The following is a 16449-nucleotide window of genomic DNA, read 5'->3' as shown; positions in this document are numbered from 1 at the left end:
GCAGAGGCAGGCGGATCTCTGTGAATTTGAGACCAGCCTGGTCTCCAAAGCAAGCTCCAAGGAAAGGCACAAGGCTACACAGAGAAACCCTGTCTCGAAAAACCGAAGGAAAAAAAAAAAAGAATAAATTGAAAAGAAACTCAAGATTTGTATACTGAAAACTCCAAAACACATTTGAAAAGAGTTAAAGACTTGAATAAATGGAAAGGCATTCTATGTTCATAAACAAAATCTTCATACTGCTAAGTCGGCAGTAAAGCCCCAAGCACAGGGGCATTCAAGGCAGGGACTGGGGCTATAGCTCAGTGGAAAGAACTCAGGAGGCCTAAGTTCAATCCCTTGATTCTCAGCAATATGGGCAGGAGTGGGGGTCAGACAGACAGAGAAAAGACCACACAGAGAACTGACAAGAAGTTTGCCAATGGCACCTATATGCTAAGGGACTTGCATTAGAATATGTAGAGAACTCTTAGCTGCACATGGAGGTGCAGACCTGGAATCCAGCACTGGGGAAGTAGAGGCAGAAGGATCTGGAGTTGAAGAAGACCCTCAGATGTATGGGAATGTGGAGGCCAGCCTAGGGTAGAAATACTGTCTCAAACAACAACAAAAGTCTTACACTTACACTTCAATAATTAAAAATGATGAATAATCAATTTTCAAATGGGCAAAGTATCAGAATAGACAACTCTCCAAAAAAGTACAAAAATGCCCAGTAAGCACAGGAAGACATGCAGCAGCACTAGACACCAGAGAAAGACAAACCAAACCACAATGATATGCCCCTTCACACCCACTCAGAACTATAATCAACAAGACAAAAACAAAGGTTGGCAAGGATGTGCAGAAGGCGCATGTCTGGCATGGAAATGGGGCAGTACTTGGGAAAACAGTTCCTAAAAAGGCTAAGCAGGGTCATCATACAACCCAGCAATTCTACTCCTAGACACATGTCCAAGAGAAACATAGAAACCTGCATCCACACAAAAACTCCCAGACAGAATGTTCACAGTCATATATCTTGCATAAAGTAGAAAAAGAAACAACCCCAAAGTCCATCAAGCAAAATACAGACAATGTGAACTGCCACAGAATGGAACGTTATTCAATAATTAAAATGCATGAGGCCAGAGAGATGGCTCAGCAGGGAGAGGGCTTGATGGGCAAGCCTGATGACCTGCATTCTGCCCTTGGAACTCACAGTGGAAGAAAAGAATCAACTCCACGAAGCTGTTCTCTCATCCCCACGTAGGCAGGTTAGTACACACAACAATACATTTTAAAGTAATGAAATAAAATGAATGAACTACTGATACAAGCTACTACTTCCTGAGGCTTACACTGAGTGAAAACAGACAGTCACAGGCCAGTAAGATGGCTCGATAGGCCAAGGCACTTAAAACGCAAGACTGCAACCTGAGTTCCAACCCTGTTACCCATGTAAAGGTGGAAGGAGAGAACCAAGCTGACCTCCACACATACACCATGGCATGCTCACACCTGCACATACACATCATATACACACACACAATAATAGTAAGAATAGTAATAGTACAAACTTTTTTTTTTTTTTTTTTGGTTTTCTGAGACAGGGTTTCTCTGTGTAGCTTTGCCCCTTTCCTGGAACTCGCTTTGTAGACCAGGCTGGCCTTGAACTCACAGAGATCCGCCTGCCTCTGCCTCCCGAGTGCTGGGATTAAAGGCGTGTGCCACCACTGCCTGGCTAGTACAAACATTTTAACAGTCACAAAAGAATCACATGAAATCTATTATGAGATTCCATTCGATCTAAACACCCAAGTGGAGAACTGTGTAAACAATGGCTGTCTGGTGCAAAGGAGTGACTGCTACAGGTCTAGTTTTCCTCTGAGGGTGACAAAGTGTGTCCAGGAGTATACAGTCAAGTGAACTGCAGATCACAGAGCTGGCTACATCGTCTGAGTGTGAATTATGGCTGAACACAGCTGTTTAAAACAGAACAGTCCGTCACATGTTTTTGTTTTCCTATTTTCATTTTCTTCTATTTGTCTGACCCAAAGAATGAAATTGCTGCAGCCTGCCTTACTCCCCACTGGCAAAAGATAAGCTCTTAGGAGAGGGGCTGTGCTCTATGGACTCAGTTGTATTTCCCAAATAACCTTGGCCAAATGTCTATGTCATGTTTGTGATACAGTATTTCCGTGTCAGAGAAGCCAAGCTTTTACTCACTTTAGCTTACATAACAAATACAAAATAAGACAAGCCCCTCTTTTGCCAGGCCTAAGTTAACTTCCCATATCAACTATTCGATTTTTCTTCAGCTTTACCTAGATGTAAAAGATTAATTCCAAAAGAGGTGGTTGTGTTCTGTGGTGGCCAGTCAGCCTTGAAGTCTACTTGCAATGCTTTATCATTCAACCAGCTCTAGACAGTCCCCGGAGAGAGGCAAAAAAGGCCAGGCACTGGGGGCAACTTTTCAAACACTCTAGCTCTTCTTTGCTTCTGTGGGTTGAGCTAGAACATGAACACCATGGGGATTTGCTAATAAGCTTGCCCAGTGGTATCTGACCACACTGCATTAGCTGGTCCCTCACACAGATCTTTATTACACAAGCACACCAGTAAAGCTCCGGAAACACTGACTCAGAGCCTACAATCTCACCACCCACCACAAAGTCAGTGTTGCTTTGAGTTTGCTAAGAATGCCTCCTGCCTACCTGCAAAACCGGGTTTTCCCTAAGAATGTATGACCACATTTTCTTGAATTAAGAGAGGATTCAAGGAATCTAAACATTTTCCTTCAACATCCATACATCTGGATGCTTCTGCCCTGCTTGCCACCTCCACCCTGCCTCTTTTCCGACAGGGCATTGCTTTCTCCCAGGCTGGAATCAAACCATGATCCTCTTACCTCAGTTTGCCATGTTCTGGGTTACAAGTGTGTGCCTAAAACCTGGCAACAGCGTTTCCCTCTGCAACACTCACACATGTAGGTCATCAGATCCAATTAATAATTTGGGAGCATTAGATGGTATGACTAAGAAGCTGGAAACTGTCATCACCAAATATCACTTAATAATTAAAACATCAAACATAAATTCATTTATCCTAAAGACATCTACATTTATCAATATCCCTACATGTCCCTCAAAGGCAGCCTTTAACACATAAACAGCTATCTGAAGTTCTTTACTAGCTTGGGGGGTTTTGCTTATTTATTTGATTAAAACAATCAAATGTTGTGGTGGGTAACGGTTTTCTTGAGAAGGCATTTAACACTATAGCCCAGACTGGAAGGCAAAGCCATCCTCCTGTTTCTTGCCTCTGGAATGTTGGATTACAGGAGTGAGAAACCACATTCATAGCTCAATATTTACCAAATAAACTTCCCACCCCAGTTCCGTCAACTGGTGGACAGATACTAAGGAAAGCTTTTCACGGGCTGTTTAGCATGTGTCAGGGCTTACACACCCACACAAGCAGTGAGGTCTGGAGAGCTTGAAGGCTGGTTTTCTGAAAACAGCATTTTAGGGGCTAGAGAGATGGCCCCATGGGTCAGAGTACTTTACTCAGCATGAGAATCTGAGTTCAATCCCTAACACCCACCTAAAAAGTTTTGCATGGCTGGAGCAAAATGACAAGCTCAATGAGACTGCATCTCAAAAAATAAGGAAGACATCTGACATCACCCTCTAGCCTCTGATTGGGCACACACTGACATACACATGTGCATATATACCATGGGAGGGGGCGGCCTATGTACTGCCTCTGTAAAAATAAGCTAAGGAGTTCATTCATAGCAGCATTATTCATATTCTCTAAAAATGGATGAAAACCAAGAATCCATTACTGAATGATTGGATAGACAACATGTGTATAATACATACTCATGCGTGTGCATGTGTGTGCATGCGCACTTGGGAACACACACACATAACATTAATCAGCTTTTTTTTTTTTTTTTTTTTTTGGTTTTTTGAGACAGGGTTTCTCTGTGTAGCTTTAGAGCCTGTCCTGGAACTCACTCTGTAGACCAGGCTGGCCTTGAACTCACAGAGATCCACCTGCCTCTGCCTCAGGACTGCTGGGATTAAAGGCGTGTGCCACCACAGCCTGGCTTTATTCAGCTTTTTAAAAAAAAAAAGAAATTCTGGTACATGCTATATTTGTTTTTGAGACAGAGTCCCATGTAACCCAGGCTAGCCTTTCATGCTCTCTATATATAGCTGAGGCTGTCCTTGAACTCCTGATCCTCGTGTCTCTACTCCCAAGGGCTGGGGTCACAGGTATGCGACACCACACCCACTTCAGGGATGAACCTTAAGGTCACTATGCTGAGTGAACTGAATGAAACAGTCACAAAAAGAAAGGACCATATGTGAGATACACTCACATGAGGTCCCAGAGTCAGAGTCACAGACAAAAAGGAGAATGGTGGGTGCCCAGGGCGGGAGGACAGACAGGGCGTTAAGCAGATAATAGTTATGCAGTTTCAAAGTTTGGGGGTGGAGAGGTGAGCCAGGGTTCCACACTGTAGGCCAAGCTGGCCAAAGAAACTTGCAGCAATCCCCCAGCCTCTGCTCTGCCCCCTACCTCCCAAGTGCTGGGATTAGTTATATGTTACCACACCTGATTTTATAATGTGAAAAGGCTCTGCTCATGGATGGTGGTAATGGTGATTCAGTGTGAAACATCCTTAATGCCTCTGACCAATCCACTTACAATGTTAAAACATTACCAAATACTGGTCGTTATTACAATAAGTAACATGGGCATGTTTATTCATAATGAAACCTAAAGTAACAAGATTGAGATTTAAATAACACTATATCCAACAACCAACTAGAAACCATCAGTAATATATTGTGTTATGACTAAGCAGACTTTATAATCCTCAGGACTACGGGTACTTTGATATACTCATAAGCCTTTTTAAAAAGGGCAGGAAATGTACCGAATTAGTATCCAAGGCTCCCAAACTATTACAGGCCAGAATTCCCAAGTAGGATGCCTTTCCATGTCAAATTATTCATAATATTAAGTATCAACAATTAACACCTCTGCTTATTCAGCCAGTGTGTTAGTCACCATGTAAGAGTGAGCAATGATTTGAAACAAGTCTTTCTTCGATGTACAAATCGGTCATGGCTTGCACCCCAATGACTTCATAGTAAAATATGGGCAGGGCCTGGGACACTCCCCTTATGTAACACATGTTCTGTCTGTGGAAATGGATCGTTCACTTGTGAGTGAAGGATCAGAGGTGCCCATTTGGTAATCTGCCTTTCTAATTCCCAAACCAGATTGCCCATGCCCTCCCTGTACTTACCAATTATGTCACTAAAAAGCTAGCCCTAAGTGACTCTTCAGCACCTCTAGGGCCCATTTGGTAAAGGAAGATAACAAATCACTTATGAGATTCAGTTTTTAATTGTAAAGTCTGCAGGTAATGTGTGGTCCTGTTTTCAAGTCATCCATGTTACATGCCCAACCCTTCATTTACCTACACTGCTTAGGAAGTGGCTTACGCTTTTAATTGCAGGTTTCTGGACCCTTCTTACTGTGGTCCAATGTTCCAGGTGGGGGCAAAAACCTGACGACACCATGTCAGTAAAAAGCAAACTGGGAGCTGGAAGAGGGCCAGTGGGTAAAGGCCCGCGCTGCCTAGCCTGAGTTTAATCCCCAGGATGCACGTGGTGGAAGGAGAGAACACTCCTACAAGTTGTCCTCTGACCTCCACAGGTGCTGCTCCCTGATAAACACATGTAATACTCTTTAAGGAAAGCAAAATGGCCGTCCATATATTAACATATAAACACATATTAGAAGTAATCTCTACCTTTATAGATTAGTGGATATCAAACTCTACTCAACTAATAAATGATGACAATGAAATTGAGCTCTACTACGGGGAGCACTGAAAAGATGAAATGAAGAGGTGATGTGGGCTAAGGGGAAGAGGGGACCGAGTGAAGAGTTACAGTACTTTTATGTGGTCCCAAACACTCCAAACAAACCAACCTCAGGATTTGCAAAGGGGTGATTAAAACCCTCCAAGACAGGGCTGGAAAATAGCTCCGAGCAGAGCACCGGCAGAGCAGTGCAAGGCCCTGGGTTCAGTCCTTGCACTGACATACTGAGTGTGAGCATCCATGGGAAGGCCTTGGAGCCTCCATGCACTGACGAGGGGCTATACAGCGATGCAGGTGCGTTACTGTGTAGATCAGCGGTTCCCAAAAGTAAGAACTGCTGTATGCCAGAGCAACTCCACTCCTGTGTCCATGCATAGGCAAAATAAATGAGTACACACCTCCACACAAAACTTGTACACAAGCCCGGCCGGCAAGGTGACACAGCCTATGATGTCAGCACCAGAGAGGAGGGAGGTAGAGATGGAGGTGGAGACAGGTTGAACAAGAGTTCAAGGACTACCTGGGCCACATAAGAACCTGAGTCAAAAGCTGAACTTATGCCAAGGCATTTGGGACACACCTTTAATCCCAGCATCCTGGAGGCAGAGGCAGGCAGAACTCTGTTAAGTTCAAGGCTAGCCTGGTATACAAAGTGAGTTCCAGGCAAGCCAGAGCTACATAGTGACCTTATCTTAAAAAACAAACAAACAATAAATAAATAAACTTATACTCAGATGTTCATAGCAGCTTGACTCATAATAGCCAAAAGGTGGGAACAAGTCAAATGCCCATCAACTAGTCAATGAATAAACTAAATGAGGCATAATCAAATATTATTCAGACATAAAAAGAATGGAGTTTTGGTTCATGCTACACAGCACAGATAAGCCCTGAACTCATGCCAACTGGAAGAAGTCTGTTCCATGTCGTATGACATTTACAAAATGCCTGAACAGGTAAATCCTCCAAAATGAAAAGGGATCCACGAATGAAGAGTGACTGCTGCTTGGATGAAGCTCTGAGTGTCCCAAGACACTGAAGAGTCCAGTTTTGGTACGTAAACTTTAACTACTTTTTAAAAGGAGGAGGAAGAGCCAGGCATGGTGGCACACAGCTGCAGTCCCAACTATTCAGGAGGCTAAGGCCAGCCTGGGCAAGAGAAAGAGGGAGGGAGGGAGGGAGGGAGGGAGGGAGGGAGGGAGGGAGGGAGGGAGGGAGGGAGGGAGGGAGGGGAGGAGAGGAAACTTACAAAGTCTTATATATAGCTCCACTACCCTCAATAGATATAAAATATTGGTGGAGTCCTTCCAGTGCTTTCTGTTTCCTTTCAGACAGGATTTATTATGTTCCAGGTGGCTGCCAAGGATGACCTTGAGCTCCTCCTCCTGTGGGGACTACAGGCGTGTACCACCACACCCATTTTATATGGTGTTGGGGGTGGAAGCCAGGCTCCATGCTTGCTAAGCAAGCATTCTACCAACTAAGCTCCATTCACGGCCCCCTTCAAGCTCATTTCTCCACACTGTCTCTTATCCTTTCAGCTCACCCAATTCTTCTCACTTTCAACTCTTTAATCTGGCCAAGAAAATGAAGCTTTCCAGGACCTCCCAATTGGAGGAACCATTCTCTTCCTCTCACATTTCAAAGCTTTCCCTCTCTGTCGGCTTTCTGTGTATAAGTGGCCCAAGTATCTCCCAGACTTTAAGAAGAAATTAAATCAATAAGAGGCTGGAAAGGCCTGGAAGTAGCTACCTGGTCCTCTAGATGCCCCTCCTGCCTTCCTGTCCCTGGAGAGCTAGAGAATATTCATGTAGACTCAGTCTCAATACTGGCATGCCCACTTACTCCTCAGCACACTGCCCACACTCACCACCAAACCATCCATCTATTTAGGTGACGTTATTCTGAAAATTACCATCAATGCCATGAGGTCAAAGCCACTGGCCACTCCTGTGACATCTGACTGCAGGCCAATTACTCTGTGACACATTTTGTCTCCCTGGTCTTACTCAGCATTACTGCCACCTCATGCCCTTGGGTCCCCCTCATCTTGGCCTCTGTGACCTCCTTCACACAGGCCCTAACATAAATTCTCTCTTCTACAGTATGACTCCAGGTCTCTACGGACCCCCAGTCCCTAAGCTGAAACAACTGCCTTTGTCCATTTAGCTACGGGTAACCACTGAGTTTCTTCCCAGCACCAGCACCAGCTAACTCACGGGTGTAGCTATGGTACCTGGCATATGAGCATTGACTCAAGTTGGCTGATGACTCAAAGCAGGGCTCATCATCTCCAACATCTCCCCTAAAACCTGCCTCTCCTGCACTTCTCGGCTACTGCCGCCAGCATGCTCCCTGTCCTCTAAAGCACAAGCTGCAGAGGATTCCACGGGCTCAGAGCTCCTCAGATGGAGAGCTCCTAACTCACTTCCTTTGTAGCATTCACCTGAATTCCTCCACATCACTTCTGTGAGGCTTGGAGGCAAGTGCTACTAACAATGCATTTTCAAACCCAAGCCCCATTGCTTTGCATCACAACTCATTACCGCACATGCATATGTGGCCTGATAAAGAACTGGTCTGTGCCACCTGCTGTTACCTGAGTTCCTTTGGTAGAAGATGGTGACTTACCCGCAAGGTAACTTGTGCCTGTGTGTACTCTCATCACTCAGGAGACCCAGGCAGAGGGACTGTGGTCAATCTGAGGCCAGCTTGGGCTACACAGTGACACCCTGTGCAAAGAGAAGCCAGACAGCATGCCTCTCAGAACTGTCAGGTTCCTCTGACCACCATCAGTCCTAGGTCTAACTAGTTCCTGTGAGGCCCAATAAAAGCACAGGCTTTAATGGCAGGCCCCCAAAATACTAGTCTGATTATCCTACAAGGCTAAGCTCCTTCTCTGTGATTGAGATACACAGAAATTCTACAAAGGCATTTCCAAGTTCCGTTTGTAGAATACAGTAAAATTATGTATTTTTTAAAACCTGGAGGTGAGCCAGGAGTGGTGGGGCACACACTTAATCCCAGCAGGTAGGAGGCAGAAGCAGGCAGATCTTTATGAGTTCAAGGCCAGCCTGGTCTGCATAACAAGTACCAGGACAGCCATGCTATATATGAGAGTCTGTCTAAAAACAAAAACAAACAACAAAACTAGAGCTGCACCAGGTACATGCCAGCACTTGGGAAGCTGAGGCAGAAAAATGGCAAGTTTGCAACCATCCTGGGCTACTTCGTAAGAGTTTACTTTGAAGAGAAAAAATTAAAAAAAAACAAAACAAAACAGTAAACTCTGTAATTCACAAATAGAAAGCCCTGGAACTGGGTTAATGATGAAGCCTCATACAACGTAAAAGGCCCTGGGTTCAAGCCCCAGCAACAAACAAGAACTCAGAACAACTGCTAGAGCAGTGTTTGGGAGATGACTATTGGAGGGCCAGCAAGACGGCTCAGTGGGTACAGGGCTTATAGTCTGAGTTGGAGCCCCCGGGTCTACACAATTTGTCCTTTGCCCTCCACACATGTACTAGTGAGGCATGACCACATGCATACACACTCGGGGTTCAATCCCTAGCCCCGCAAAAGGAAAACAGAAAAAGTAGTTATAGTTTTTCTTCAATCAAGACTTGAACTGGCAGGCAGTGGTGGCACAGGCATTTAAAGTCCACCGCTAGCCTGGTCTACAGAGCTAGTTCCAGGACAGCCAGGGATACACAGAGAAACCCTGTCTCGAAAAACCAAAAAAGACTTGAACTGGATAGGCTAATGAATACCACTTTCTAAAGCTACCTACAGCTTGCATGAGTGAAAGCCTAGCACCATTCAGTCACAGGTCTTTGTCTTGTAAGCCAACTTCATACACTTCCCCAGGAGGCACTACCTAGCTCTGCCAAGTTTCTGCAAAGAACATGTCCTGCTGTCAGTGAGCAGAGATCAATAAATCCGTTTCCACTCAATAAATGCCTCAATTCATCTCCTTAAGTAATAGCTTTGTCAGTGGTTCCTCCCACATTCAGAACTGCAGAAGTGGAAAACTGGAGGGTTAGTCATGGTTTCATAGAGGTGACAGGAAAACAGTAACACAGGTTGTAACAAAGTCGTGTGTCACAGACATGCACCTTCAGCAAAGGGCCCCGTCCTCTGTGTGCAAACGCAAGCTTCCCGCCTCTGTCCCTGGACTGACAGCAGGAACAATGTTGTAATGGTTGGGGTGTCTCACTGGACACTGACGGCAGGAACACTGTGGCAATGGTTGGGGTGTCTCACTGGACACTGACGGCAGGAACACTGTGGCAATGGTTGGGGTGTCTCACTGGACACTGGCACATCAGGCCAATGGCAGCAAACAAGTGCCTTCTGTTTCAGCAAACCCTGTCAGAAATTTCCAGCTGCAGCCACCCAAGGCTCCACATTGGCCAGGCATCTTTCCGAATGATCCAAAGCCTCCCTCTGGCCAGCTTCAAGGTCAAAAAACACCTTGCCTGTCCCCTCGCTTCCTAAAAACACCCTCCTATCTCTTTCTTGATGGGAAGGGTCTTCTAAGTTTCCCATTTCCAGTTTCCCCCATGTCTTCTGAATCAGGCCACTGAGTAAGGCCAACCTCCTCCGACTTCTTGTTCACCTGGTTACACTTCTATCAAGTGGGTTTAGGGTCATCTATCTAGCCTTCTGAACTTGCCTTGCAATCCAGCAGTCTTTCTTCTTCATGACTGTGGCCACATGACATTCTACAAGTCTAAAGACACCAGCCACCTAAGCTGACTCCTGGCCCAGCTGTCAGAAGAGGTCCCATGCTTCGCCCAGCCCTTCTCATCCCCTCCTCCAGTGAACCTGTGGAATCCTCCTTTGGGACAGGCCAAGCCTGTCTCTGCTGCCTAAACAAGCCTTGCACATTCCTGTCCTTTGTGCTTGGCTCCCGGGCCATACTTCCTCCTCAGAGAACCAAGGCCTTCCCTCCCCACCCGTGGAAATCATAGGCCTCCTGCTGGGAATGTTTTGTAACCGAGATCTGCCCTCCACAGTGAAGATTTCCCTTCATCACCGGGCATGCAGAAGTCTTTCACTCCTCTAAATTCCTCCCTGTCCCTGTCACTCACCTGGCACTTAATAAGCAGCAGTCAGCTATACCTGTTTATCTGTTCGTCTTATCTCCTCACATGACAGGCATTTCCTCATACAGAAACTATAGAGCACACTTGAAGACACAAGACAACACCGGTCAACGCAAACAATGTCTTTGGCAAAATCCTCTCCACCAGAGCAGTCCATTTCCTTTCCCAGCTTCTTCTAGCTCTCGCCCCTATGCTACATGGTTTCTACTCAGCCACAGCCACACTGTAGATTCCTTCTTACTCACACACACGGTTTAAAGTTCTATTCTCCCTGTATATAGCATGTCTGTCCTGGCCAACGTGGCTTTCAATGGCTACACCAGGGTCCTTCCACTCGCCCCTAAGACCATGGCTTATGAAAGCGCTGATTCTTCTGGATATCATCTCTTACTTTTTTGTGTTTTTCCCTGCATGAAACACTGCAGAAGTGCACATTTTAAACTCACTGGAAATTCCTTCTGAAAGAGACGTATCACCTATGCTCAGGAATACCTGAGATAATCCCTTCTGGCTCAACTTTTAACATAATTTTCTGTTCCATTCCCTTAGGCAAAGGTATTTTCCAAACACTTTATACTTTATTTCTCTTCCTGGATAATCTTTCACATATTCTAAAATTGGCAGTTCCTTGATTGAGGCTCCCCTGCAATCTAGTATGAGCTAGAAACTTGGCAAGTCGTCAATATTCATTTACCTATTATTTTTTTAAACTACCCAACTATATAAAATGTCAAATTCCTGAAAAGGAGAGTGTACCTGATATAATGGAAATTATGCTTAGAAAACGTCCAGAGAAGCTGAAGAAATGGTTCAGTGGTTACAAGCCCTAGCTACTTTAGCAAAGGACCAGGGTTCAGTTCCCAGAACCCACATGAAAATTTACAACACCTATAACTCCAGTTCCAGGGGATCCAACATCCTCCTCTGGCCTCTTTGGATACTCCACCCATATGGTGCATATACATATATGCAGGTAAAACACTCATGCACATAAAATAAAAATAAATAGCAGGGCAGGACATGGTGGAGCACACCTTTAATCCCAGCACTTGAGAAGCAGAGGCATGTGAATCTCTGTGAGTTCAAGGCCAGCCTGGTCTACAAAGTGAGTTCCAGGACAACCAAAGGCCACACAGAGAAACCCTGTCTCAAAAGACAAAAATAATAAATAATTACCTTTCAGGTTATTTAATGATTAGATTGATTAATAATATATGAAAAGGTCTTCTGTGCAGCATGCGGAAGGGTATAAAACTTATCTGCTGAATTGTACAGTCTAAAATAGACCAAAGCTGAACATGATAGACCAAGTCTGTAATCACAATACTTAGAGGCAGAAGGATCAGTTCAAGGATAGCCTCAGCTACACAGCCCAAGTCTGAGGCCAGCCTGAGTCACCTGAGACCCAATCTCTAAACAATACCAAAAAAATAAATAAATAAAATAAAAGACATCATCTGTAAATACAACTTTAAGATCTTTTAAGAAACTAGTTACCCCTTTCCTTTAGCAGTTTAGCTTACTATTTCAGAGGACTAAAAGCTGCAATGTTAAGACTATGTAAGATTACACATGCATGTGAGCATAACACTAGAATGGAAATATTAGTATACACAAGACCCTGGTTAAGTCCCCAGTATTACCAAAGGAAAAAATGATGAAAAATAGAGGCCAGGAGGAAGAAGGTTAGATGGCTAGTAGAGAAGAATATAGGGAATGTTTTACCTTTTAAAAAAGCAATTTCACTATGTATACAACCCAGACTCACCTCAAGCTAAAATCTTCCTGCCTCCACTTTCCAAGTGCTGAGATTACAGACACTCACACACACATACATACATACACACACACACACACACACACACACCTACCTCCTTCTTTATCTTGACAAATTAGCCATTATAACTCTAGTTATTAGTACATTAAGGTCTACTGCTTGACGTTCAACCAAGTTTGCCAAACCCATGGACAGTTGAGCAGAAAAGCTGAAGCCCCTAAACACAACCAGCCTCTGGGTCACACACAGAACTGAACCCTACACCAACGGGCTCTGGCCATCTTCAGACTTCTCTCAAAAGACATTAATGTCATTCCAAACAACAGAGTCTATGAGTACATCCCAGTGACCCATTCCCAGCCTGTCTCCATGTCAATCCTCAGGATGCTTCCTGCACACACACACACACCCTAAGTCAGGAGCACCCAGGACCAGACCCAACTACTTGACAGCCACATGCTATCACTTAAAACATTAATTTTCCCAGAAGTAATGTTTGAAGCAGTAAGATTCTTTTCAAACTCAGCAAAAAGGAGCTCAATTTTGTTACCGCCTTTTCACAGCAACTTTCAAGATGCCAACTCAGAAATCAGGGGCTTTAAAATTCCTCTCTATCATATTGCATAATAATGTTGATGAAGAAATTACCCGTGGTGATCACTGGAAAGGCAAGCCCCAGTGCATATCAGAAAACAGAAGACAGAAGACAGAGTAAGCCAAGAGACTAGGGGGCACTGTGTCATCGGACAACGGAGCCAAACTGTCAACACTCATTTTAAAGTGTGTTCAGCCAGGAGTGGTTGGGGCACCCCTGAAGTCCCAACACTTGGGAGGCTGAGGCAGGAGGATGACCCCAAGTTCCAGGTCAACCAGGTCGACTTAAGGAAACTGTAAATAAATAAATAAATAAATAAATAAATAAATAAATAAATAAATAAATAAATAAGGAAAAAGAATGGGAGGGGTGGGGTGGCACAGTGGGCAGAGGACGTGCTGCACAAGTGAGGACCAGGGCTCAGATCCTCAGCACCTACATCTAAAAAAAAAAAAAGAAAGGAAGGGTCAGGCTTGGGGGCGCACGCCTTTAATCCCAGCACTTGGGAAGCAGAGACAGGCGGATCTCTGTGAGTTCGAGGCCAGCCTGGGCTACTTAATGAGTTCCAGGGCAGCCAGGGCTAGGTAGAAAGACCCAAGAAAAAGTCTCAAGCAAGAGGGGAAGGAAGGAGAGAAAGAGGGGTAGGAAGATAATCCAAAGAACAGCTAGCATGCACTCCACACCTAAAAATCATTCGATGCATGTCTCAAAACTCCGAGCATTATTAACAACCACTGTCAGAATTACAACCGCGGCAAATTAAGGAAAGAGAGTAGCTTCCTCCCTGTAACAGAAAACAAGGAAGAGGAGTCCAGCTCCAGCTCTGTGCGCCAAGCCCTGCTGAGGTGGCCTGTGAGCGGCCTCCTTTCAGCACTGACATTTCCAAGTGTTTTGCAAAAAGGAAATTTTAAGAATGTGCTGAACCCATCCTTTCTGAATCATTCCCAGATAAGTCGCGTTTCATCTGGCCTGTTGTTTTTGTTTTTGTTTGCTTAATCACGGTGATGATCACAATAAGCTTGAAGTGAACTTAAACTAAAGGAGGTGTCTGGGTATTCAAAAAATGGAAGCTTGTGAAAACTTTCAAAGTTCTACGTTACTCTGTTTTGTGAGAGCCTGGATGCAAGGAGGCAATTAGCTGAAAGCTTAAAAAGTTAAGTCTCCAGGAGAAAACTTGCTTCATAGACTTAGGCAGGTTCTGGTGGGCAAACCAACACCAAGAGACAGAAAAACCAACTTAACTTCCCACAGAACAACCAACCAGAAAAATCTCTGTCAATTGTTTCACCTGTTTACCTCACTATATACAAAAGGGCAAGGAGACAGAAAAACTGTATTTCCTCCACACTTGATTTTGAACCCAGGAAACAAACGAGAAACCTTAGAAAGTGGTCCCGGCACTCAAAAACGACTCTAGCTAGTCAGTAGTCTAATCAATTAACTGCAATTCCATGTCCTAGGAGTGAAGCAGCAACCTCAGTAACAAGACTTGGACATAAAGTGTTTTCAAACACGTCACCTCATTTAAAGTACCCTGCCCAGGCAGCCTCTGGTGAAACCGCAAAGGCAAAATCCAGCTACTCTGGGGACTTGAGTTGGGCTTTAGTCTGTCCAACTTGGAAAGATGATTTACTTGTCCTGGGGTTTATCTCCTTTCTCTACCCTCCCTCCGGACTTCAGAGCATGTTTAAAAGATACAATTTCCCAAGAATCTTGGCACCAAGACTATTTATTGTTGAGTTGATGACTATCACTTCAAGCAAAAGAAGAAGGAAAAAAAAAAAAAACAACTCTCCACAATCACAAACCAGAAGAATCTAAGAATGCACGTCCTTCCTTTCGGCAAACGGCCACCAGGAGCAGGTTCAAGTGATGGAACGTGGAAAATCGGAAAGTGGGGCTGTCCGCCCGGAGAGCTGCGTGCACAGGCGGGCTGCGAGGCCGGAGCGGCCCGAGGCCTGGCGAGCGCGGTGACAGCTGGCGGGGCGGAGGGCTGAGGGCCCGGCCGCGCCGTCGAGGGCGCACGCGCGGTGAGGGGTGCCCGCCGGGACCCCCCGGGACGCCGAGGCTCTAGCACCACAGGCACCTGTCGCCCCCGAGCCGGGACGAGCGCTCACCTCGTCGGTTCATTGGCCGGACCCGCACCGCCACTTTCACTTTGGAGTCACCCATCGTGCCGCTGCTGGGGTTCTCGTTGCACCTCCGTCGGCCACGGCCACCGAACTAACTCTCCGAGACCAGCCCGGCGGGCGGGGGCTGTGGGGAAAGGGGGCGGAACCGGCGAGGGGCGAGGACCGGTGCGTCCCGGGGCATGCTGGGATTTGTAGTTCCCGCAAGGCGGGCCAAGGAGCTGGCGGGAAAATTCGCGCGTCGCTCCCTGGAACTTGTAGTCAGCTGCGCCGTTTCTGCACCTCCCTCTCCCTTCTCTCTTTCTTTACTTCTTTCTTTCTTTTTTGAGGGGGGTGGTAGCGGGGCTCTGGAGATTGAAATTAAGGTTCTATGCATGTTAGGCAAGCGCTCTACCCTTGAATTATATTCCCAGACTTCCTTGTATTATTTTTTGAGATAATAGAGATAGTTTATTAAAAAAGAGAAAGGCAGCTGGGCGTGGTGGTGCATGCCTTTAGTCCCAGTACTCCAGAGGCAAAGGTAGGCCAATCGCTGTGAGTTCAAGGCCTGCTTGGTCTATAGAGTGAGTTCCAGTATAGGCAGGGATCCGCAGAGAAACTCTGTCTCAAAAAACAAAAGAAAAAAAAAAAAAGTCACTTCTGAGAATGGGAATGGGCTAGTGAGCTGGAAAGAGACACATACTCCAAAGCTCCTTTTCTTTTTTGTGTTGGGCTTTTCCCCCTATTCATTTATTTATTTATTGTGTGTGTGTCTCCACCCCTGTGGAAGCATGTATCAAAGGACAACTTTCAGGAGTAAGTTCTCTCCTTCTACTATGTGGGTCCTAGGGATAGAATCCAGATCATCAGGCTTGACACCCAGAGTCTTTTCCCACTGAGCCGTCTCTATGGCCATGTTTGGGGCTTTGTTATAGTTGTTCATTTGGTGGGTGAGTGGGGTTTGTGTGTG

General features: G+C 45.4%; 1 protein-coding gene across 4 annotated transcripts in view; it reads right to left on the bottom strand.

Moving 5' to 3' along the window:
- The window catches only part of Kif13b (kinesin family member 13B), a 151052-nt gene extending 135414 nt beyond the window's left edge, over positions 1-15638 (bottom strand). For 3 of the 4 annotated variants that reach the window (XM_042285017.2, XM_006988795.4, XM_016007205.3), the window contains exon 1: positions 15489-15638. In XM_042285017.2, the coding sequence (XP_042140951.1) occupies positions 15489-15543 (55 nt within the window). In that variant the 5' untranslated portion in view covers positions 15544-15638. The remainder of the gene's footprint in view (positions 1-15488) is intronic. The other variant, XM_076545188.1, reaches the window with a different exon arrangement.
- Positions 15639-16449: the final 811 nt, after the last annotated feature.

This window comes from Peromyscus maniculatus, chromosome 9, assembly GCF_049852395.1.
Source record: "Peromyscus maniculatus bairdii isolate BWxNUB_F1_BW_parent chromosome 9, HU_Pman_BW_mat_3.1, whole genome shotgun sequence".
Classification (NCBI taxonomy): Eukaryota; Metazoa; Chordata; class Mammalia; order Rodentia; family Cricetidae; genus Peromyscus; species Peromyscus maniculatus.
Note: the sequence above shows the minus strand (reverse complement) of the source record. Positions and strands in the feature narration are given on the sequence as shown.